At 46.2% G+C, this 25964-nt stretch overlaps 1 protein-coding gene across 4 annotated transcripts in view; it reads left to right on the forward strand.

Moving 5' to 3' along the window:
- The window catches only part of CRTC3 (CREB regulated transcription coactivator 3), a 390875-nt gene that overhangs the window by 333590 nt on the left and 31321 nt on the right, over positions 1–25964 (forward strand). For all 4 annotated transcript variants that reach the window (XM_063925925.1, XM_063925922.1, XM_063925921.1 and 1 more), the window contains 2 exons: positions 10322–10539; positions 24846–25141. In XM_063925925.1, coding sequence (XP_063781995.1) covers positions 10322–10539; positions 24846–25141 — 514 coding nt within the window. The remainder of the gene's footprint in view (positions 1–10321; positions 10540–24845; positions 25142–25964) is intronic.

Below are 25964 nucleotides of genomic sequence, written 5' to 3' on the forward strand. Positions count from 1 at the left end.
AAAGTGGTCATTCACTCTCTGCTCACCCAAGGGTGGGGATAGAGTACGGACCTCGGCCGAGATTGCTGAGGTGCTACAGTGTTTTTATACCACTCTTTATGCACGTCCTGTTATTAACCAGACCCACAAGTCTAGCTTTTGGTCTTCTACTGATCTGCCTCAAATGTCAGAGTCGCACTGTACCTCTCTTCTTGCACCTATCACCACTGAGGAAGTTTCTTTAGCAATAGCTGGACTGAAGACTGGGAAGACTCCGGGCCCTGACGGTTTTGCCAATGACTACTATAAAATTCTATCTACTAGACCAGGGGTGGGCAATTATTTCAGCTGGGGGGCCGCTTAACACTTCCAGCGAATATTCGAGGGCCACACACAAAATACTCAAAAAGAGTCCCCTTTTTACACATTACGGCAGACAGCGTGCCCTTTTTTACACAATACGGCAGACAGCGTCCCTCTTTTTACACATTACGGTAGACAGCGTCCCTCTTTTTACACATTACGGTAGACAGCGTCCCTCTTTTTACACATTACGGCAGACAGCGTCCCTCTTTTTACACATTACGGCAGACAGCGTGCCCTTTTTTACACATTACGGCACACAGCGTCCCTCTTTTTACACATTACGGCAGACAGCGTCCCTCTTTTTACACATTACGGCAGACAGCGTCCCTCTTTTTACACATTACGGCAGACAGCGTGCCCTTTTTTACACATTACGGCAGACAGCGTCCCTCTTTTTACACATTACGGCAGACAGCGTCCCCTTTTTACACATTACGGCAGACAGTGTGCTCTTTTTACACATTACGGCAGACATCGTCCCCCTTTTTTACACATTACGGCAGACAGCGTCCCTCTTTTTACACATTACGGCAGACAGCGTGCCCTTTTTTACACATTACGGCAGACAGCGTCCCTCTTTTTACACATTACGGCAGACAGCGTCCCCTTTTTACACATTACGGCAGACAGTGTGCTCTTTTTACACATTACGGCAGACATCGTCCCCCTTTTTTACACATTACGGCAGACATCGTCCCCCTTTTTTACACATTACGGCAGACAGCATCCCCTTTTTACACATTACGGCAGACAGCATCCCCCATTTTTACACATTAAGGCAGACAGTCCCTACCCCCCTTTCCTCCCCTCCCCTAAACCCATATTGCAGTTTTTAATCCCCCTCCCTCCCCCCCCCTAAACCTATATGGCAGCTTAAGCACTGATCCAGGGGTTGGCTGGACAGGGGGTTTACCTGTTTGTCACCGTGGCAAACGATCCCCGCTGTCCGAAGATCCGCGCTGCTGCTGGCCGGAGTCACCACTGATGTGGCCTCTCCTGCTCCGGCTCGCTGCCCGCCGCTTCTCCTCACTGGCCACCGCTTAATCTCCTCCTCACAGGCCGCCGCTCCTGGTCACTGCAGTGCCCGCTCCCCGTGCCGCCCAGCTAACAGAGGAAATCCCGGTCAGCTGACTCTGTGACGTGACCGGGATTTCCTCAGCGGCGCCGCGTCTGAGAGCAGTGCAATGACAAGCGGCCTGTCGGGCCGCTTGTCATTGCACTCTGGTGGGGCACAGCGGGCCAGGCAGGATCGGTCCGCGGGCCACATCCGGCCCGCGGGCCGCCTGTTGCCCACCCCTATACTAGACTGTGCGAACCTCTTTCTGTCTTATTTAATTCTTTTATGCAGGGTGCTTCCTTGCCCCAATATTTTAATTCCGCGGTCATAAAGGTTATCCCGAAGCCTGGCCGGGATCCTGAGTCTCCCAGTTCTTATCGTCCGATCTCCCTTCTAAACACGGATTATAAATTGTTCACTAAAATCCTCTCGAATAGACTCAAATTCATAGTCCCTGATATAGTTCATACAGACCAGACTGGATTTGTCTGGGGTCGGCAATTAGTGAGCAATATCCGAAAGGTCTTGACTGTTATGCAGGCCTTTCAGCTTTCCAAACCCACTGACACTAATGTATTATTGTCACTTGATGCCGAAAAGGCGTTCGACCTGGTCACCTGGGACCATCTGTATGAAACGCTTCACCGCTTTGGTGCACCTGAGGACTTTGTCTCTCTTATTTCCCGATTATATGAATCTCCCTCCACTCAAGTTTTGGGGAATGGTATCCTCTCATCCCCTTTTCTTATCCAGAGTGGCACACGTCAGGGCTGCCCCTTGTCACCTTTATTATTTGCCTTAGCTTTAGAACCCCTAGCTGTTTCCCTGAGAAATTCTCCCAGATTAACAGGCATAAAAATAATGGACACCATGGTAAAATTATCACTGTATGCTGACGACATGCTTCTATTTATTTCTCAGCCTGATACGTCCATCCCTGCGATTGTCTCCCTGATTGAACAATTTGGTTCCTTTGCGGGATACAAAATTAATATATCTAAATCCGAGCTTCTCCTCCTTTCAGGAGACTCTTTCCATTACACCCGGTCCTGTCCCGATTCCCAGTGGCTCGAGATAGTCTTAGATATTTAGGAGTTCAGATCCCTACTTCCCTCCCGGATCTATATGCGGTTAATTTTGGTCCTATTTTGTCCAAGGTGTGTCAAATCCTTACAGACTGGGCGTCTCTGCCCTTGTCTCTTATGGGTCGCGCAGAAGTTATTAAATCTGTTGTTTTTCCCAAGATTGCTTATTTTCTTCTTATGCTCCCTATTGCCCTTGTTGAGAAAGATGTCCTTTTTCTTAAACAGTGTTTCACTAGATTTCTATGGGCAGGTAAACGACCAAGAGTCCCCTACGCTAGGTTACAGCTATTACGTGAAGAGGGAGGTATGGGAATCCCGGATCCTGTTCTATTTAGTAGAGCAGCGATGTACCGCTATATCACAGACTGGCTTTGGGGCAGATCAGTATTTACGAACTTGCCACTTGAACTGGCCGTATTCCATCCTTTCTCCCCTGCTGCACTCTTACACACCCCAAACTCCCGTCTCCCATCTGAGATAAAACATAATATTCTATTTTGGCATACATATCGAGCATGGCAGGCCACTCACACTGAAGCCCAGAGAAAAGCTGACACCTCTCTTCACACTACGTTTTGGGGTAACCCATGTTTCCTTCCTGGCCTTGATAATGCACATTTTTTGAGTTGGAGAGAAAAGGGGATCGCAGCTATTAGAGACATATACGACCCAGGAGGCAACGCAGTGCTTTCTTTCTCTGATATCCAGATAAAATTTGGTATTTCCCACCGGGAATTTTTTATGTACCTGCAGGCTAGACACTTTGCTCAATCCCAGTCTCACCCAATGATTTCTGAGGCTACCACAGACCCGCTGCGCACCTTAATGGTGCTTACTAAAGATTGTCCTTACCATCTTAGTTACTTCAGAAACACCTTTAGGGTCTTATATAGAGACCGGCTCTGGGATTCCGCGTTGTCTTCATGGGCCAGAGATATCCCCAATATGGGATCGTGCGCTGAATTGTTAGATAACATTTTACCCACTTTTAGGTTCTTATACTCTGCCTCTTTGCAAGAGGTTCACTTGAAGACGCTCCAAAGGGCATATATAGCGCCTAATCAGAGGGCACACATGGTCCCAGACGACACTGGCTGTTGCATCAAATGTACTGCGCAGAGTGCCACCTTGTACTACAATATGTGGTCTTGCCGGAAAATATCTAAGTTTTGGTACAAGGTGGTCGCTTATCTCAACACAGTATTTAACTTACGGTTAATAAAACGCCCGAGGGCTTGTTTGCTACTTGATTTTAGGGAGTGGTCTCTTGGGCCTGAAGATAGAGACATTGTTCCGGTACTCTCTGTTATCCTGACAATTGCCAAGAAACAAATTCTCAATAATTGGATCAAACAGTCTTTCCCTTCTTTGATGGCTGTCAAACACATGACCCTCCGGATTATTTATTTTGAGAGGCGTGCTACTCTTCCTGATATTGAATTGGGGGTCAGGCGGTTTGCCAAGAAGTGGAAGAGGTATATTGATACTCTAGACCCGGATGTACAGTCGTTCATCTATAAACTTTTTGAGACCACAACATGGTATCTATATAGACAAATCGATAGGGCCTCTTGACAACCTAGGCCCATGTACTGTTCCTTTGGGACCCCCTGCTGTTTTCTTAGGAAATGCAATTATATTAATTTTAATACCCCCATGCTGTATGTTTAGTCTGATGCCATATGGGTACTGAACCTTCTCTTTGATTAGAATGGCTAACCATGCCTGAATTACTTCTTTAATATTTTTACTTAGGACTTCTTTGGCCGCTACTCATTCATGATATGATTATACTTATTTCTCTATCGTCCTAGTGGATGCTGGGGTTCCTGAAAGGACCATGGGGAATAGCGGCTCCGCAGGAGACAGGGCACAAAAAGTAAAGCTTTAGGATCAGGTGGTGTGCACTGGCTCCTCCCCCTATGACCCTCCTCCAAGCCAGTTAGATTTTGTGCCCGGCCGAGAAGGGTGCAATCTAGGTGGCTCTCCTAAAGAGCTGCTTAGGAAAGTTTAGCTTAGGTTTTTTATTTTACAGTGAGTCCTGCTGGCAACAGGATCACTGCAACGAGGGACTTAGGGGAGAAGAAGTGAACTCACCTGCGTGCAGGATGGATTGGCTTCTTGGCTACTGGACATCAGCTCCAGAGGGACGATCACAGGTACAGCCTGGATGGTCACCGGAGCCTTGCCGCCGGCCCCCTTGCAGATGCTGAAGTAAGAAGAGGTCCAGAATCGGCGGCAGAAGACTCCTCAGTCTTCTAAAGGTAGCGCACAGCACTGCAGCTGTGCGCCATTTTCCTCTCAGCACACTTCACACGGCAGTCACTGAGGGTGCAGGGCGCTGGGAGGGGGGCGCCCTGGGAGGCAAATGAATACCTATTTTGGCTAAAAATACCTCGCATATAGCCTCCGGAGGCTATATGGAGATATTTAACCCCTGCCAGAATCCGTTAAGAGCGGGAGACGAGGCCGCCGAAATCTCCTATCTCCTATCTCCTCAGCACACAGCGCCATTTTCCCTCACAGAAAGGCTGGAGGGAAGGCTCCCAGGCTCTCCCCTGCACTGCACTACAGAAACAGGGTTAAAACAGAGAGGGGGGGCACTAATTTGGCGATATGCTTATATATATATTAAGATGCTATAAGGGAAAACACTTATATAAGGTTGTCCCTATATAATTATAGCGTTTTTGGTGTGTGCTGGCAAACTCTCCCTCTGTCTCTCCAAAGGGCTAGTGGGTCCTGTCCTCTATCAGAGCATTCCCTGTGTGTGTGCTGTGTGTCGGTACGTGTGTGTCGACAGGTAGGAGGACGATGTTGGTGAGGAGGCGGAGCAATTGCCTGTAATGGTGATGTCACTCTCTAGGGAGTCGACACCGGAATGGATGGCTTATTTAGGAAATTACGTGATAATGTCAACACGCTGCAAGGTCGGTTGACGACATGAGACGGCCGACAAACAATTAGTACGGTCCAGACGTCTCAAAAACACCGTCAAGGGTTTTAAAACGCCCGTTTACTTTAGTCGGTCGACACAGACACAGACAGGGACACTGAATCCAGTGTCGACGGTGAATAAACAAACGTATTCCTTATTAGGGCCACACGTTAAAGGCAATGAAGGAGGTGTTACGTATTTCTGATACTACAAGTACCACAAAAGAGGGTATTATGTGGGATGTGAAAAAACTACCATAGTTTTTCCTGAATCAGATAAATTAAATAAAGTGTGTGATGATGCGTGGGTTCCCCCCGATAGAAAATTATGGGCGGTATACCCTTTCCCGCCAGAAGTTAGGGCGCGTTGGGAAACACCCCTTAAGGTGGATAAGGCGCTCACACGCTTATCAAAACAAGTGGCGGTACCGTCTATAGATAGGGCCGTCCTCAAGGACCAGCTGACAAGGCTGGAAAATATAATAAAAAGTATATACACACATACTGGTGTTATACTGCGGCCAGCGATCGCCTCAGCCTGGATGTGCAGAGCTAGGGTGGCTTGGTCGGATTCCCTGACTAAAAATATTGATACCCTTGACAGGGACAGTATTTTATTGACTATAGAGCATTTCTATATATGCGAGATGCACAGAGGGATATTTGCACTCTGGCATCATGAATAAACGCGATGTCCATAACTGCCAGAAGATGTTATGGACACGACAGTGGTCAGGTGATGCAGATTCCAAACGGCACAGTATGGCCGTATAAAGGAAGAGGACTTGTTTGGGGTCGGTCCATCGGACCTGGTGGTCACGGCAACTGCTGGAAAATCCACCGTTTTTTACCCTAAGTCACATCTCTGCAGAAAAAGACACCGTCTTTTCAGCCTCAGTCCTCTCGTCCCTATAAGATCATATCTGCCCAGGGATAGAGGAAAGGGAAGAAGACTGCAACAGGCAGCCTATTCCCAGGAACAGAAGCGTTCCACCGCGTCTGACAAGTTCTCAGCATGGCGCTGAGACCGTACAGGACCCCTGGATCCTACAAGTAGTATCCCGGGGGTACAGATGGGAATGTCGAGACGTTTCCCCTTCGCAGGCTCCTGAAGTCTGCTTTACCAAGTCTCCCTCCGACAAGGAGGTAGTATGGGAAAAAATTCACAAGCTGTGTTCCCAGCAGGTGACAATTAAATTACCCCTCCTACTACAGAAAAGGGGTATTATTCCACACTATATTGTGGTACTGAAGCCAGAAGGCTAGGTGAGACTTATTCTAAAAAAAAAAAAAAAAAAATTTTTTTTGAACACTTACAAAGGTTCAAATTAAGATGAAGTCACTCAGAGCAGTGATAACGAACCAGGAAGAAGGGGACTATATAGTGTCCCGGGACATCAGGGATGCTTACCTCTATGTCCCAAATTTGCCCTTCTCACTAAGGGTACCTCAGGTTCGTGGTGCAGAACTGTCACTATCAGTTTCAGACGCTGCCGTTTGGATTGTCCACGGCACCCCGGGGTCTTTACCAAGGTAATGGCCGAATTGATGATTCTTCTTCGAAGAAAAGGCGTCTTAATTATCCCTTACTTGGACGATCTCCTGATAGGGGCATAGTCCAGGGAACAGTTGGAGGTCGGAGTAGCACTATCTCGGATACTGCTACAATCAGCACGGGTGGATTCTAAATATTCCAAAATCGCAGCTGATCCCGACGACACGTCTGCTGTGCCTAGGGATGATTCTGGACACAGTCCAGAAAAAGGTGTTTCTCCCGGAAGAGAAAGCCAGGGAGTTATCCGAGCAAGTCAGGAACCTCCTAAAAACAGTGCATCATTGCACAAGGGTCCTGGTAAAAATGGTGGCTTCCTACGAAGCAATTCCATTCGGCAGATTTCACGTAAGAACTTTTCAGTGGGATCTGCTGGACAAATGGTCCGGATCGCATCTTCAGATGCATCAGCGGATAACCCAATATCCAAGGACAAGGGTGTCTCTCCTGTGGTGGTTATAGAGTGCTCATCTTCTAGAGGGCCGCAGATTCGGCATTCAGGATTGGATGCTGGTAACCACGGAGCCCAGCCTGAGAGGCTGGGGAGCAGTCACACAAGGGAAAAATTTCCAGGGAGTGTGATCAAGTATGGAGACTTTTCTCCACATAAATATACTGGAGCTAAGGGTAAATTTATAATGCTCTAAGCTTAGCAAGACCTCTGCTTCAAGGTCAGCCGGTATTGATCCAGTGGGAAAAACATCACGGCAGTCGCCCACGTAAACAGACAGCGCGACACAAGAAGCAGGAGGGCAATGGCAGAAACTGCAAGGACTTTTCGCTGGGCGGAAAATCATGTGATAACACTGTCAGCAGTTTTTCATCCCGGGAATGGAAACTGGGAAGCAGACTTCCTCAGCACGACCTCCACCCGGGAGAGTGGAAACTTCATTGAGAAGTTTTTTCCACATGATTGTAAACCGTTGGGAAATACCAAAGGTGGACATGATGGCGTCCCGTCTGAACAAAAAACGGGACAGGTATTGCGCCAGGTCAAGGGACCCTCAGGCAATAGATGTGGACGTTCTGGTAACACCGTGGGTGTACCAGTCGGTGTATGTGTTCCCTCCTCTGCTTCTCATACCTAAGGTGCTGAGAATTATAAGACGTAGAGGAGTAAGAACTATACTCATGGCTCCGGATTGGCCAAGAAGGACTTGGTACCCGGAACTTCAAGAGATGCTTACAGAGGTCTTATGGCCTCTGCCGCTAAGAAGGGACTTGCTTCAGCAAGTACCGTGTCTGTTCCAAGACTTACCGCAGCTGCGTTTGTCGGCATGGCGATGGAAAGCCGGATCCTAAGGGAAAAAAGGCATTCCGGAAGAGGTCATTCCTACCCTGGTCAAAGCCAGAAAGGAGGTGACCGCACAACATTATCACCACGTGTGGCGAAAATTGTTGCGTGGTGTGAGGCCAGGAAGGCCCCACAAAGAAATTTCAACTCGGTCGTTTCCTGCATTTCCTGCAAACAGGAGTGTCTATGGGCCTCAAATTGGGGTCCATTAAGGTTCAAATTCGGCCCTGTAAATTTTCTTCCAGAAAGAATTGGCTTCAGTTCCTGAAGTCCAGAAGTTTGTCAAGGGAGTATTGCATATACAAACCCCTTTTTTGTGCCTCCAGTGGCACTGTGGGATCTCAACGTAGTTCTGGGATTTCTCAAATCACATTGGTTTAAAACCAGTCAAATATGTGGATTTGCAGCATCTCACATAAAAAGTGACCATGCTCTTGGCCCTGGCCTGGACCAGGCGAGTGTCAAATTGGTGGTTTTTTCTCAAAAAAGCCCATATCTGTTTGTCCATTCGGACAGGGCAGAGCTGCGGACTCGTCCCCAGTTCTCTCCCTAAGGTGGTGTCAGTGTTTCACCTGAACCAGCTTATTGTGGTGCCTTGCACCTACTAGGGACTTGGAGGACTCCAAGTTGCTAGAAGTTGTCAGGGCCCTGAAAATATATTCCAGGACAGCTGGAGTCAGAAAATCTGACTCGCTGTTTATACTGTATGCACCCAACAAGTTGGGTGCGCCTGCTTCTAAGCAGTCGATTGCTCGTTGGATTTGTAACACAATTCAACTTGCACATTCTGAGGCAGGCCTGCCACAGTCTAAATCGGTTAAGGCCCATTCCACAAGGAAGGTGGGCTCATCTTGGGCGGCTGCCCGAGAGGTCTCGGCATTACAACTCTGCCGAGCAGCTACGTGGTCAGGGGAGAACACGTTTGTAAAATTCTACAAATTTGATATCCTGGCAAAAGAGGACCTGGAGTTCTCTCATTCGGTGCTGCAGAGTCATCCGCACTCTCCCGCCCGTTTGGGAGCTTTGGTATAATCCCCATGGTCCTTTCAGGAACCCCAGCATCCACTAGGACGATAGAGAAAATAAGAATTTACTTACCGATAATTCTATTTCTCGGAGTCCGTAGTGGATGCTGGGCGCCCATCCCAAGTGCGGATTATCTGCAATACTTGTACATAGTTACAAAAATCGGGTTATTATTGTTGTGAGCCATCTTTTCAGAGGCTCCGCTGTTATCATACTGTTAACTGGGTTTAGATCACAAGTTGTACGGTGTGATTGGTGTGGCTGGTATGAGTCTTACCCGGGATTCAAAATTCCTCCCTTATTGTGTACGCTCGTCCGGGCACAGTACCTAACTGGCTTGGAGGAGGGTCATAGGGGGAGGAGCCAGTGCACACCACCTGATCCTAAAGCTTTACTTTTTGTGCCCTGTCTCCTGCGGAGCCGCTATTCCCCATGGTCCTTTCAGGAACCCCAGCATCCACTACGGACTCCGAGAAATAGAATTATCGGTAAGTAAATTCTTATTATTGTTTTCCCCATTTGTTTCTCCCCCCACTGTCTGTCTTCTTTACTGACCTCTCGGGTATACTGATGTCCTGTGAATCCTCAGGTAGAATTGTATGCTTAGCCTTAGGTATATGGTGATTTCTTATGCTAAGACGCACGTCGGTAATGTTTTCATCATTTCCTAGACCTCATGTAGGTTAAGAATGTTTATCCTTTACCTCTTACTCAAGCCTACAAGTACCGACTATGTATCTGTGGTTTCACTGATGTGGCTTGTAACTATACCGGTTTCTCTCCGGTTTTTGGTATGTCTGTATCATGAAGGTCTTCCCTGTTCTTGTATTTCTATAAAAAAAATCTAATAAAAATTGTTGAATTAAAAAACTTAATGTTTAGAAAAAAATGTTTAAAAAAATAAATCTGTTTTTAAAACTTGCCTTTTAATAGTATTCTAAAATGCATGAAATTAATGCCTGTGGGCACAAAGCTTTGCTAGAAATTGTATTCCACAATCATTTTTCTTTGCTTTCCCTCTACAGAGTCTATCCATCTTCTGATCAGAATGCAGGTCTCTCACATTTCCAAGGGAACCTAAACACCGGTGGATCACTGCCAGATCTTACTAACCTGCATTTCCCATCTCCCCTGCCAACCCCGCTGGACCCAGATGAGACAACTTATGCCAATATGGGGGTGGAGAACAGCACAGGGGGGCTTCCTGCTGCAATGACTCATCTGGGGATTAGTGGCTCTTCAGGTCAGTGACGTTCACAAAATGAATTTTAATATTATTAGCTACTTTTCTCTAACGTCCTAAGTGGATGCTGGGGACTCCGTAAGGACCATGGGAATAGCGGCTCCGCAGGAGACTGGGCACATCTAAAGAAAGCTTTAGGACTTACTGGTGTGCACTGGCTCCTCCCCCCATGACCCTCCTCCAAGCCTGTTAGATTTCTGTGCCCGACGAGAAGGGTGCACACTAGGGGCTCTCCTGAGCTTCTTAGTGAAAGTTTTAGTTTAGGTTTGTTATTTTCAGTGAGACCTGCTGGCAACAGGCTCACTGCATCGAGGGACTAAGGGGAGAAAAAGCGAACTCACCTGCGTGCAGAGTGGATTGGGCTTCTTGGCTACTGGACATTAGCTCCAGAGGGACGATCACAGGCCCAGCCTGGATGGGTCCCGGAGCCGCGCTGCCGGCCCCCTTACAGAGCCAGAAGAGCGAAGAGGTCCGGAAAAATCGGCGGCAGAAGACGTTCCTGTCTTCAATAAGGTAGCGCACAGCACTGCAGCTGTGCGCCATTGCTCTCAGCACACTTCATACTCCGGTCACTGAGGGTGCAGGGCGCTGGGGGGGGGCGCCCTGAGACGCAATAAAACATGATAAAAATACCTTACATGGCAAAAAAATACATCACATATAGCTCCTGGGCTATATGGATGCATTTAACCCCTGCCAGAATATACAGAAAAACGGGAGATAAGGCCGCCGAAAAGGGGGCGGAGCCTATCTCCTCAGCACACTGGCGCCATTTTCCCTCACAGCTCAGTTGGAGGGAAGCTCCCTGGCTCTTCCCTGCAGTCACTACACTACAGAAAGGGTTAAAAAAAGAGAGGGGGAGCACTAATTAGGCGCAGTATTAAAACATACAGCAGCTATAAGGGGAAAAACACTTATATAAGGTTATCCCTGTATATATATATATATATAGCGCTCTGGTGTGTGCTGGCATACTCTCCCTCTGTCTCCCCAAAGGGCTAGTGGGGTCCTGTCCTCTATCAGAGCATTCCCTGTGTGTGTGCTGTGTGTCGGTACGTTTGTGTCGACATGTATGAGGTGATGTGGAGACGGAGCAGAGTGTCTGTAACAGTGATGTCACCACCTAGGGGGTCGACACCTGAGTGGATGTACTGTTGAAAATTACGTGACAGTGTCAGCTTTGTATAAAAAAAAACAGTGGTTGACATGAGACAGCCGGCTACTCAGCTTGTGCCTGTCCAGACGTCTCATAGGCCGTCAGGGGCCCTAAAGCGCCCGTTACCTCAGATGGCAGATACAGACGCCGACACGGATACTGACTCCTGTGTCGACGGTGAAGAGACAACCGTGATTTCCAGTAGGGCCACACGTTACATGATTGAGACAATGGAAAATGTTTTATACATTTCTGATAATACGAGTACCACCAAAAAGGGGTATTATGTTCGGTGAGGGAAAAACTACCTGTAGTTTTCCTGAATCTGAGAAATAAAATGAGGTGTGTGATGATGCGTGGGTTTCCCCCCGATAACAATTGATAATTTCTTAAAAAGTATTGGCTGTATACCCTTTCCCGCCAGAGGTTAGGGTGCGTTGGGAAACACCCCCTAGGGGGGATAAGGCGCTCACACGCTTGTAAGAACAAGGGCTCTACCCTCTCATGGGGAAAGATATTAGCGCTTAATGGTCACAAATACAAAGGTGTGTCACATTCAAATCACAATTTATTGTAAAGGTAAAATGCAATGCATAATGGTGGTTAATACCACATAAAAACACTTAAATAAAAGAAATTGTGTAGCTCCCAATACTGGTTTAGCCTGTTGGAAATTGTTAGCAAGCATGGACCTGTTCCTATGATAGTCCCCTTAAATGGAAAAGTTCAATATCCTATTCGTGGATTAAATAATTACCACCAACGTATCTCGAGGCAATTAGGCGAATCTGCGTCCGCAAGAGTGCTGCTCCTCGGTGGGTGGTAATAGATGGCTTTCCACGGTAAGTAGGAAGGTCCTTGTATCCAATGGAATGTTCAACGGGGACTTGGTCCAGGTCCAGAGGTTCCAAAAGTGTGGGAGTATACACAAGCCAGCAGGTCTCACCGACGCGTTTCGTTGCATACAAGCAACTTTTTCAAGGTGCTGGAAGTCCTGCTGATGGTGATTTATATACCCTACCAATATGGTTGCTCATTAGCATATGTGATTGACTGTGACCACCTGTTTGTATAAAATGACCAAATAATGACAGACATCGGAGAAATAATATATTAATAATTAATAGCAATATAATTCATACATTTTGTATGTCATTATACTTAAAATTTAAGAAAACTTATTTAATAAAAACCAGTCACATGACCGCTGTTTGATATGTCCAGGTTGGATTCTTCAAATACCTGGATTAATGATTGATGGCTGATAGGCTATAACTATAGGTATAGTGAATGGGATATATCTCATGTTTTCCACCTCTCAGTAAAACTATGGGAACATCCCCCCCCGCTTGAAATCCCGCGGGAATAAGACCAATGACGTAATAGTCAGACTGCACGGCCCCAGCCAATAAGCTATCCGTACGTGTGGACGGGGACAATGCACGAAATAGCGTCGCGTCATTCTCCCGCGCCTGTAGAGGCGATGTGTAGCCTAGTTGTCATGGTGACGTTCTGACGTCACCAGCGTGTTATCGTGGGCAAATGCCGCGATATCTGGCTCCTGGGTTTCTTCCGGAAGTATCATTGCTAATGCACGTAGTGTGCAACTGGTTACCATTAGCAACACAGTATACAGACGGTTGCCATGGCGGCGGTCACCCGTATATAACCCGGTTCGCTAACTATCAAACATATATTGTTTTATAATGGGTTTAATTGAATCGGTCTCAAAAAAGAATAATAAATACTGCAACTGGTTTATATTAAAACATCTGGCAATATCATAGATAAACATATATTGTTATCGTTACGGAATAGAAAGGATGACGACAAAAACAATCAATATAGGGAGCTATAAATATATATATACGTGCATATCCCTTCAAACATCATTTCTTCTTATCCAATGGAATTCTAACAGATTAATCAGTATTATTGCAACATCTGTATATAATTTAATAGCACAATCATAAGCATATAACAAAAAATAGAATTATTAATGAATAAATAAATGAAAAGAAAACATATAAGAATGAATATGCTCTCGTCTTTAATAAATAATCCCTGTAAGGAATCAAACTGTCTATGAGCATCACATAAATATTAATCATAGGCTCCAAAATGTAATCAATCGTTATTTTGAATTGAGCAGGAATGGGAAATTAGGATGGGAGAAAAAGCAGAAGCTGGATGACAAAAATATGGAGCTAGAGAGGAAAGGATGAGGCATTCGGAGTGTAAGTATCACAATATAGAATTGAGCTCCACCGCCTCATTTAATCCAGATGGATGAATGGTATCCAACCTGTACATCCAATAGAGTTCCTGTTTACAGAGTGTTTTGTAACGATCCCCTCCTCTTTTGGTCAATGCAATATGTTCAATGGCTATTAAGCTCAGGGAACTAGGATCACCACCATGTTTGTCCCTGAAATGACGAGAGACACTATGGGTGGGTACTTTATTAATAATGTTGCGGCGATGTTCCATGAAACGAACCTTAATACTACGAGTGGTGCGACCCACATATTTCTGATTGCAACCACATGTAAGGAGATAGATTATATAATTTGTGTCGCAACTCATAAAGCTAGCCAAACTGTATCTCTCTCCATTTTCAACGACAATATGGGTGGTCCTTCTAGGAATATGTTTGCAGGTTGTGCATTTGGTGGCCCCACAACGGTGGAAACCTTTCGGTCTGGAGGGTAACCAAGTATCTTGTGTTACACCCCCTTGTGTGGAGATAGATGTGTCTTTCAAGAAACTCGGTGCCAGAATATTCTTGAGAGAACGATTTTTCTTGAAAATAAAGTTAGGTCTTGGAGGTAAATGTGCCCTAAGTATATTATCTTGATTCAATATACCAAAATTTTTTGAGATTATTTTCTTAATTTGCATACTATCCCTATTAAATGTGGATGGAGATAACTCCATCAGCCTGGGCGTCATCTAGAAGAGGACAGTTTCTACGCCTACGGTGAAATTGTACAGACAGGGCAAAATATATAGAACAAGCAGAAACCATGGTAGAAGCATTCTCTCTAAGAGGCTATCCACGGCCTCCTAGAGAGAACCATGAGAGAAGTGGCTGATCTTGATAGAGACATTCTACTTCGCCCAAGGGAACCAGCCGTTGAAAATATTCACGGTAATAAAAATAAAATCAGGTTAGATCTTCCCAATGATCAACAGGACAACTTAGCCTTTATATCCACATTTAATAGGGATAGTATGCAAATTAAGAAAATAATCTCAAAAAATTTTGGTATATTGAATCAAGATAATATACTTAGGGCACATTTACCTCCAAGACCTAAATTTATTTTCAAGAAAAATCGTTCTCTCAAGAATATTCTGGCACCGAGTTTCTTGAAAGACACATCTATCTCCACACAAGGGGGTGTAACACAAGATACTTGGTTACCCTCCAGACCGAAAGGTTTCCACCGTTGTGGGGCCACCAAATGCACAACCTGCAAACATATTCCTAGAAGGACCACCCATATTGTCGTTGAAAATGGAGAGAGATACAGTTTGGCTAGCTTTATGAGTTGCGACACAAATTATATAATCTATCTCCTTACATGTGGTTGCAATCAGAAATATGTGGGTCGCACCACTCGTAGTATTAAGGTTCGTTTCATGGAACATCGCCGCAACATTATTAATAAAGTACCCACCCATAGTGTCTCTCGTCATTTCAGGGACAAACATGGTGGTGATCCTAGTTCCCTGAGCTTAATAGCCATTGAACATATTGCATTGACCAAAAGAGGAGGGGATCGTTACAAAACACTCTGTAAACAGGAACTCTATTGGATGTACAGGTTGGATACCATTCATCCATCTGGATTAAATGAGGCGGTGGAGCTCAATTCTATATTGTGATACTTACACTCCGAATGCCTCATCCTTTCCTCTCTAGCTCCATATTTTTGTCATCCAGCTTCTGCTTTTTCTCCCATCCTAATTTCCCATTCCTGCTCAATTCAAAATAACGATTGATTACATTTTGGAGCCTATGATTAATATTTATGTGATGCTCATAGACAGTTTGATTCCTTACAGGGATTATTTATTAAAGACGAGAGCATATTCATTCTTATATGTTTTCTTTTCATTTATTTATTCATTAATAATTCTATTTTTTGTTATATGCTTATGATTGTGCTATTAAATTATATACAGATGTTGCAATAATACTGATTAATCTGTTAGAATTCCATTGGATAAGAAGAAATGATGTTTGAAGGGATATGCACATATATATATATTTATAGCTCCCTATATTGATTGTTTTTGTCGTCATCCTTTCTATTCCGTAACGATAACAATATGTTTATCTATGATATTGCCAGATGTTTTAATATAAACCAGTTGCAGTATTTATTATTCTTTTTTGAGACCGATTCAATTAAATCCCATTATAAAACAATATATGTTTGATAGTTAGCGAACCGGGTTATATACGGGTGACCGCCGCCATGGCAACCGTCTGTATACTGTGTTGCTAATGGTAACCAGTTGCACACTACGTGCATTAGCAATGATACTTCCGGAAGAAACCCAGGAGCCAGATATCGCGGCATTTGCCCACGATAACACGCTGGTGACGTCAGAACGTCACCATGACAACTAGGCTACACATCGCCTCTACAGGCGCGGGAGAATGACGCGACGCTATTTCGTGCATTGTCCCCGTCCACACGTACGGATAGCTTATTGGCTGGGGCCGTGCAGTCTGACTATTACGTCACTGGTCTTATTCCCGCGGGATTTCAAGCGGGGGGGGATGTTCCCATAGTTTTACTGAGAGGTGGAAAACATGAGATATATCCCATTCACTATACCTATAGTTATAGCCTATCAGCCATCAATCATTAATCCAGGTATTTGAAGAATCCAACCTGGACATATCAAGCAGCGGTCATGTGACTGGTTTTTATTAAATAAGTTTTCTTAAATTTTAAGTATAATGACATACAAAATGTATGAATTATATTGCTATTAATTATTAATATATTATTTCTCCGATGTCTGTCATTATTTGGTCATTTTATACAAACAGGTGGTCACAGTCAATCACATATGCTAATGAGCAACCATATTGGTAGGGTATATAAATCACCATCAGCAGGACTTCCAGCACCTTGAAAAAGTTGCTTGTATGCAACGAAACGCGTCGGTGAGACCTGCTGGCTTGTGTATACTCCCACACTTTTGGAACCTCTGGACCTGGACCAAGTCCCCGTTGAACATTCCATTGGATACAAGGACCTTCCTACTTACCGTGGAAAGCCATCTATTACCACCCACCGAGGAGCAGCACTCTTGCGGACGCAGATTCGCCTAATTGCCTCGAGATACGTTGGTGGTAATTATTTAATCCACGAATAGGATATTGAACTTTTCCGTTTAAGGGGACTATCATAGGAACAGGTCCATGCTTGCTAACAATTTCCAACAGGCTAAACCAGTATTGGGAGCTACACAATTTCTTTTATTTAAGTGTTTTTATGTGGTATTAACCACCATTATGCATTGCATTTTACCTTTACAATAAATTGTGATTTGAATGTGACACACCTTTGTATTTGTGACCATTAAGCGCTAATATCTTTCCCCATTGTTTGTATCACTCGGGGTCTGACCAACCCCTGTTCATATATAGCTGCTGTGGTGAACCTCGCATCAAGCGCCTGGGAGTAGAAACACCTTTGGGTGTTTCTTTTCTTATATTTCAGCTCTACCCTCTCATGAGATGGCCGCCCTTAAGGATCCTGCTGATAGAAAGCAGGAGGGTATCCAAAAATGTATTCACACACATACTGGTGTTATACTGCGACCAGCAATCGCCTCAGCCTGGAGGTGCAGTGCTGGGTTGGCATGGTTGGATTCCCTGACTGGAAATATTGATATCCTAGATAAGGATAGTATATTATTGCCTATAGAGCATTTAAAAGATGCATTTCTATATATGCATGATGCACAGCGGAATATTTGCCGACTGGCATCAAGTATAAGTGCGTTGTCCAATTCTACCAGTAAAATGGTCAGGTGATGCGGATTCCAAACGGCATTTGGAAGTATTGCCTTTGAAAGGGGACATTTGGGGTCGGTCTTTTAGACCTGGTGGCCACGGCAACAACTGGGAAATCCACGTTTGTACCCCAGGTCGCCTCTCAAAATAAGACGCCGTATTATCAGGCGCAGTCCTTTGTTGGCAAGCGGACAAAAGGTTCCTCTTTTCTGCTCGTGACAGAGGGAGAGGAAAAAGGCTGAAGAGATTAGCCAGTTCCCAGGAACAGAAACCCTTTCCCGCCTCTGCCAAGCCCTCAGTATGACGCTAGGGCCTTACAAGCTCAGGCACGGTGGGGGCCCGTTCTCAATGAATTTCAGTGCGCAGTGGGCTCACTCGCAAGTAGACCCCTGGATCCTTCAGGTAATATCTCAAGGGTACATATTGGAATTCGAGACGTCTCCCCCTCGCCGTTTCCAAAAGTCGGCTTTACCGACGTCTCCCTCTGACAGGGAGGCAGTTTTGGAAGCCATTCACAAGCTGTATTCCCAGCAGGTGATAATCAAGGTACCCCTCCTGCAACAGGGAACGGGGTATTATTCCACACTATTGTGGTACCGAAGCCAGACGGCTCGGTGAGACCGATTCTAAATCTAAAATCTAAAATCTTTGAACACTTACATACAGAGGTTCAAATTCAAGATTGAGTCACTCAGAGCAGTGATTGCGAACCTGGAAGAAGGGGACTACATGATGTCTCGGGACATCAAGGATGCTTACCTTCATGTCAAAATTTACCCTTCTCACCAAGGGTACCTTAGGTTATGGTACAGAACTGTCACTATCAGTTCAGACGCTGCCGTAGGGATGGTCCACGGCACCCCGGGTCTTTACCAAGGTAATGGCCGAAATGATATCCCTTCGAAGGAAGGGAATTTTAGTTATCCCTTACTTGGACGATTCCCTGATAAGGGTAAGATCCAGGGAACAGTTGGAAGTCGGTGTAGCACTATCTCAGGTAGTGTTGCGGCAGCACGATTGGATTCTCAATATTCCAAAATCGCAGCTGGTTCCGACGACTTGTCTTCTGTTTTCCTAGGGATGTTCCTGGACACAGTCCAGAAAAAAGGTGTTTCTCCCGGAAGAGAAAGCCAGGGAGTTATCCGAGCTAGTCAGGAACCTCCTAAAACCGAACCAAGTCTCAGTGCATCAATGCACAAGGGTTCTGGGTAAAAATGGTGGCTTCCTACGAAGCAATCCCATTCGTTAGATTCCACGCAAGAACTTTCCAGTGGAACCTACTGGACAAATGGTCCGGGTCGCATTTTCAGATACCAACCTGTGGTGGTTGCAGAGTGCTCATCTTCTAGAGGGCCGCAGATTCGGCATTCAGGACTGGGTCCTGGTGACCACGGATGCCAGCCTGCGAGGCTGGGGAGCAGTCACACAGGGAAGGAATATCCAGGGCTTAGGGTCAAGCCTGGATACATCACTTCACATAAATATCCTGAAGCTAAGGGCCATTTACAATGCTCTAAGCTTAGCAAGACCTCTGCTTCAAGGTCAGCCGGTGTTGATCCAGTCGGACAACATCATGGCAGTCACCCACGTAAACAGACAGGGTGGCACCAGAAGCAGGAGGGCAATGGCAGAAGCTGCAGGGATTCTTCGCTGGGCGGAAAATCATGTGATAGCACTGTCAACAGTATTCATTCCGGGAGTGGACAACTGGGAAGCAGACTTCCTCAGCACGACCTCCACCCGGGAGAGTGGGGACTTCACCCAGAAGTCGTCCACATGATTAAAAAACTCGACAGGTATTGCGCCAGGTCAAGAGACCCTCAGGCAATAGTTGTAGACGCTCTGGTAACACCGTGGGTGTACCAGTCAGTGTATGTGTTCCCTCCTCTGCCTCTCATACCCAAGGTACTGAGATTGATAAGATGGAGAGGAGAAAGCATTTTATTCGTGGCTCCGGATTGGCCAAGAAGGACTTGGTAACCGGAACTTCAAGAGGTGCTCACGGAGGATCCGTGGCCTCTACCTCTAAGAAGGGACCTGCTCCAGCAAGGACCCTGTCTGTTCCAAGACTTACCGCGGCTGCGTTTGACGGCATGCCGGTTGAACACCGGATCCTGAAGGAAAAAAGGCATTCCGGATGAAGTCATCCATATCCTGATCTAAAGCCAGGAAGGATGTAACCGCAAAAACATTATCACCGCAATTGGCGAAAATATGTTGCGTAGTGCGAGGCCAGTAAGGCCCGACGGAGGAAATTCAACTGGGTCGATTCCTACATTTCCTGCAAACAGGAGTGTCTATGGGCCTGAAATCGGGGTCCATTAAGGTTCAGATTTCGGCCCTGTCAATTTTCTTCCAAAAAAGAACTAGCTTCAGTCCCTGAAGTTTAGCCGTTTGTAAAAGGGGTACTGCATATACAGCCTCCTTTTGTGCCTCCAGTGGCAATTTGGGATCTCAATGTAGTTTGGGTTCCAAAAGTCACATTGGTTTGAACCACTTAAATCTGTGGAGTTAAAATATCTCACATGGAAAGTGGTCATGCTGTTGGCCCTGGCCTGGGCCAGGCGCGTGTCAGAATTGGCGGCTTTATCCTGTAAAAGCCCTTATCTGATTTTCCATTCGGACAGGGCGGAATTGAGGACTCGTCCTCAGTTTCTCCCTAAGGTGGTTCCAGCGTTTTCACCTGAACCAACCTATTGTGGTGCCTGCGGCTACTAGGGACTTGGAGGAATCCAAGTTGCTGGATGTTGTCAGGGCCCTGAAAATATGTTTCCAGGACGGCTGGAGTCAGGAAATCTGACTCGCTGTTTATCCTGTATGCACCCAACAAGCTGGGTGCTCCTGCTTCTAAGCAGACTATTGCTCGTTGGATTTGTAGTACAATTCAGCTTGCACATTCTGTGGCAGGCCTGCCACAGCTAAAATCTGTAAAAGCCCGTTCCACAAGGAAAGTGGGCTCATCTTGGGCGGCTGCCCGAGGGGTCTCGGCTTTACAACTTCGCCGAGCAGCTACTTGGTCAGGGGTAAACACGTTTGCTAAATTATACAAATTTGATACCCTGGCTGAGGAGGACCTGGAGTTCTCTCATTCGGTGCTGCAGAGTCATCCGCACTCTCCCGCCCGTTTGGGAGCTTTGGTATAATCCCCATGGTCCTTACGGAGTCCCCAGCATCCACTTAGGACGTTAGAGAAAATAAGAATTTACTTACCGATAATTCTATTTCTCATAGTCCGTAGTGGATGCTGGGCGCCCATCCCAAGTGCGGATTGTCTGCAATACTTGTACATAGTTATTGTTACAAAAATCGGGTTATTATTGTTGGGAGCCATCTTTTCAGAGGCTCCTCTTTTATCATACTGTTAACTGGGTTCAGATCACAAGTTATACGGTGTGATTGGTGTGGCTGGTATGAGTCTTAAAGTGCATACACACGGAGAGATTTTGACTATGTGAGATTTTGACTAACTTTTCCCTTGAACTGGCAGTAGGAGATTTTGACTAACTTTACCAGAGATTTTGTCTAACTATGCAAGAGATTTTGGCTATGGGAGATTTTGGCTATGGGAGATTTTGACTATCTCATTTAAATAAGGGGATGAGTGTCATATATAGGACGATTTTACAGGGTGGCTGGTATTTAAATAGCTAAAAGTTAAAAAAAAAAATTTTTGCGTGGGGTCCCCCCTCCTATGTAAAACCAGCCTCGGGCTCTTTGAGCCAGTCCTGGTTGTTAAAATACAGAGGAAAAAATGAGTAGGGTTCCCCTATATTTAGACAACCAGCACCGGGCTCTGCGTCCGGTCCTGGTTTAAAAAATACGGGGGACAAAAGACATAGGGGTCCCCCGTATTTGTAAAACCAGCACCAGGCTCCACTAGCCAGGGAGATAATGCCACAGCCGGGGGACACATTTATATTGGTCCCTGCGGCCGTGCCATTACCCCCCCAACTAGTCACCCCTGGCCGGGGTACACTGGAGGAGTGAGGACCCCTTAAATCAAGGGGTCCCCCCCTCCAGCCACCCAAGGGCCAGGGGTGAAGCCCGAGGCTGTCCCCCCCATCCGTGGGCGGTGGATGGGAGGCTGATAGCCTTTCAATAGTAATATTGTTCTTTACAGGTGGCCTACAGGTCCCAGCAAGCCTGCCCCAGCATGCCCGGACATAAAGGGCCCGCTGGCACCTGTAGTCCACCTGTAAAGAAAATATTGAAAAAAAAACCAGACACATTCTTTAAAAAATCCTTTATTAAACTGGGTCTTCACCTGGGGGCGGCGGCCTTTAAGCTCTTTTGCATGGCCGCCGCCTTCCCAGGGCTTCCGGCGTCTTCACCTGGGGGGGCGCCACCTCCCCAGGGCTTCTGGGGTCTTGCTCCGGCGTCTTCACCTGGTGGGCGGCGGCTGCTAAGCTCTTTTGCATAGCCGCCGCCCATCCAGGACTTTCACGGCGTCTTCAGTCTTCAGGAGCTCTTCTCCGCTCCTCCTCCGCCGTCGGACTGAAAGCCGCTGCCTCGCGCTGACTTATATAAGTCAGCGGGAGGGGGCGGGGCGATGAAGCGGCGAGCCGTGATTGGCTCGCGGCGGCCATCTTGAATTTAAAAAATGACGCTGAGGCGCCATTTTTTAAACTGGTACCGCTCCGCTGCCAAACTCTGCAAGATAAAGGTAAATTTCCCCCACCCGCACCGCCGCCGCCCGCACCACCGCCTCGACCCGCCGCCGCCCACACCGCCACCGCAACCCGCCACCGCCGCCGCCCACACTGCCACCCGCCGCCGCCCGCACCGCCGCCACCACCCGCACCACCGCCAACATCGCTATCGCTGGGAAAAATCGCTGGCCTCTAGCGATTTTAACTAACTTTCCCAGCGACATAGCCAAAATTGACTTGCCTGCACTGACTATTTTTCCCAGCGATAGCGACCTGGCGGGGACGCGCATCGCTATCGCTGCCTGTGTACACACGGAGCGATCTGCACTAACTTTCTGAGCGATTTTGACTATATAGTCAAAATCGCTCAGTTATATCGCTCCGTGTGTATGCACCTTTACCCGGGATTCAAAATCCTTCCTTATTGTGTACGCTCGTCCGGGCACAGTATCCTAACTGAGGCTTGGAGGAGGGTCATAGGGGGAGGAGCCAGTGCACACCAGTTAGTCCTAAAGCTTTCTTAAGATGTGCCCAGTCTCCTGCGGAGCCGCTATTCCCCATGGTCCTTACGGAGTCCCCAGCATCCACTACGGACTATGAGAAATAGAATTATCGGTAAGTAAATTCTTATTATATAGCGCCTACATATTATGCAGAGCTTTTACAGGGAATATTTCATCATTTTCACCAGTCTGAGAAAAATAACAATGAGGACTATGTTTTTTTTTTTTTAGTGTATTACTAATAATTAAAAAGCCCGGCACAGTAGTGTACAAGTCATCCTACTCTGCAAATGTTATAAAAGAGTATTTGGCCTGTTTACATCACTTTGGTTATATCAGTGATGGGAACATAAGGAACAATAGAGAATTAATGCTACTGTTCTTGAGTACCCAGTTCTATATGCCTATGTCAAGGCTTCATTTTTCTTTTATTTATTTTTTTCAACTTCGTACATTCTGCAAACACGCCGCTGTATTCACTTGCTTTCAAAATAAAAGCAAAATTGTATGCGCCTGGGAAATGAGTTCTGTCTAATGTGTCACTCTACCGGATACGACAAAGTGCAAAAAATGCTTATTCATTTCTTATAATAGGAATGAAAGGTCCAGCCAGTGTCTGACTGGGCCGTGAAGGGCCCACCGGGGGAATGCAGTTATAGGGGCCCATGTTTGGGAGTGTGGCCAGTTTCCAGAGGCATTGGTCTGCCTAACTATTAGAGAGTGTATGGGCTGGGCCCCTTGATTAATAAGAGCAATGCACGGAGAATATACAGCATTGTTCTGTGTAGAATAAGCTACCATATCTACAGTATGTATAATTCAAAAGCACAGTCTGGAAATTGATCCCTAGAGGAGAATGTAGGCCCCCAGGCAGTATGACCCACCGGGGGTTGCCGATGTGCCACTATCGGCCAGTCTGACCCTGGGTCCAGCTATACATAGCCTATAACTAAACTGAAGTGTTTTTAATTGTTTATAGGTTTTACCTTTTCCATAAGTGTACAGTTTCTAAAAGTTACTTTTCTGACTTCTAAACTGGTCCAGAATGATGCACGGTGATAAAGTACCAGCCAATCAGCTCCTAACTGCCATGTCACAGGCTGTGGTTGAAAATTGACAGTTAGGAGCTGATTGGTACTTTATAACTGTGCTATTTATCACTCTCCATGGCTTGATAAATCTGGACCCATGTGTTTCCAGTGCTGATATGATGACGCGTAATATGTACAGCAATTTAATGTTGAGTAAAATCCCTGCTTAGCCAATGTTGCTATGCTCCAAAGCTGATATGAATTTAATGTGAAATGCTGATGGGCAACCAAGCATTAGGGGCTGAGCTAAAGCAGGCTAAAGGATGAGCCAGAAATAGTAGTGGTAATAAAAGAAAACACACTTGGAGAGCTTTTCCCTTTCAATAGGGTCTTTGTGCCATACAGCCCACTCTCTGACTTCAAAATGCAAGCGTTCAAGTTCCAGCAAGCAGTTCCTGATAATGCTGCCATTATATGGCTGTGAATAGGGACTTGTCTGTAGGAAAGTCAGATCTTTCTAATTCCTATCATCCTAAAATCCCAGAATAAATGACTTGGTTATTTTAAAGGTTTTCTTTGGACTTGAGACTTCAATAATAAACTGTATAGAGATTACTGTATGATAGCATATAACAGGTGCATGGCTGTTGAAATAACAGAACTGTTCCATACTGGTCAGGCTATAGCCAGATGAAATAACACCTATAACTGCAGGTATTCTAGGAACAAGTAAGTTCTAGTATAACTGTTACCACTATTCTTCTTTTAATGCACTGTCTCTCTATCCTGGCTGTGTGCCTGAAACTGCAAGATATTACTGTTCGGCTGAGTTTTCTAGACGACAATGTGGTGATTATGCCTCTTCTGTACAATTGGGAATGGTTTGTAAAGCTACTGTACTTAGATTTTTGTTTTTCTTTACAGGTTTGCAGAACACTCGCAGCAATCCATCCATTCAAACAACACTGAACAACAGCTCTATGGCATCTGTAAACAACCACGGACCTCCGTCTGGCCGATCCAACCCATCACTTCACCAGTCTCTTCGCCTGGCCTCCCTTAGCAATCCTTCTCTCCCTACGGCTGCACTTGGCAGCTCCCCTAGACGCAGGCACACTCCAGTTAGCCCGCTAACTCTGACGCCGGGCAGCGAGTCAAATCGGTGTATGAGTGGCCAGTTTTCACCAACCAGCCCAATGAACATGCTCTCAAACTCACAGGTAAGATCCTAACTATGTACTAGATGCATGTAGCTTTTTTGGATTAAAAAAAAAATACCATGAAAATGTGTATACATACATACATACATACATACATACATTTCTGCAGCGGGGTACACTGTGTTCCACAGGGAATACATTGGGGTGTAGAGTTCTATCTTGATCCAGAGGCACCAACATGCTAAAGCTTTGACTGTTCCCAGGATGCATTGCATGGGCTCCTCTATAACCCCGCCTCCTGACACTGGAGCTCAGTATGCAAGTTGGTGCCTGCAGAGCAGGTCACTTAACAGGTGGGCTGCGCTAGGCAGCCCTGAAAAGAGCTTTTTAAGAAGAGATCAAGGGCCTCAGCACTGTTTATGTCATTATGACATGCTGTGCTGAGGCTCCATCACCTCCCCAGCAGCGGTGCATACTCCCGCAGCCGGTTCCCGAGTACTTGCAGTGGAGGCGCACCGGTCCACAGGCACACCACCGCTGACACTCTCCAGTATCGCGTGGCTGCACATCAGGTAAGAGGGTCCCCCAGGTGGGACCCATCTGTAAATCACGGTCCCAGTAGACGGACCGCGCTGCTGGCATGGACACTGTACTGCACAAGAACCCCACTATATCTACCTGGGCAGGGAGCACAGGACGAATTTTGAATAATCCGTTTTACATAGGCTCCACAGTACCTGGTGGTGAGGACCAGCATAGTGTAAGGCGCTGACCTGTAGCCCCTCCTCCAGCTCCGGGCGCCATCTACTGCTGGCGTTCCCGCCCTGGAGCTGCATTTCACTCTCCCTCACTCCCAGACAGAAATTTTGGCACCATCTTTACA

This window comes from Pseudophryne corroboree, chromosome 6 (assembly GCF_028390025.1).
Source record: "Pseudophryne corroboree isolate aPseCor3 chromosome 6, aPseCor3.hap2, whole genome shotgun sequence".
Taxonomy (NCBI): domain Eukaryota; kingdom Metazoa; phylum Chordata; class Amphibia; order Anura; family Myobatrachidae; genus Pseudophryne; species Pseudophryne corroboree.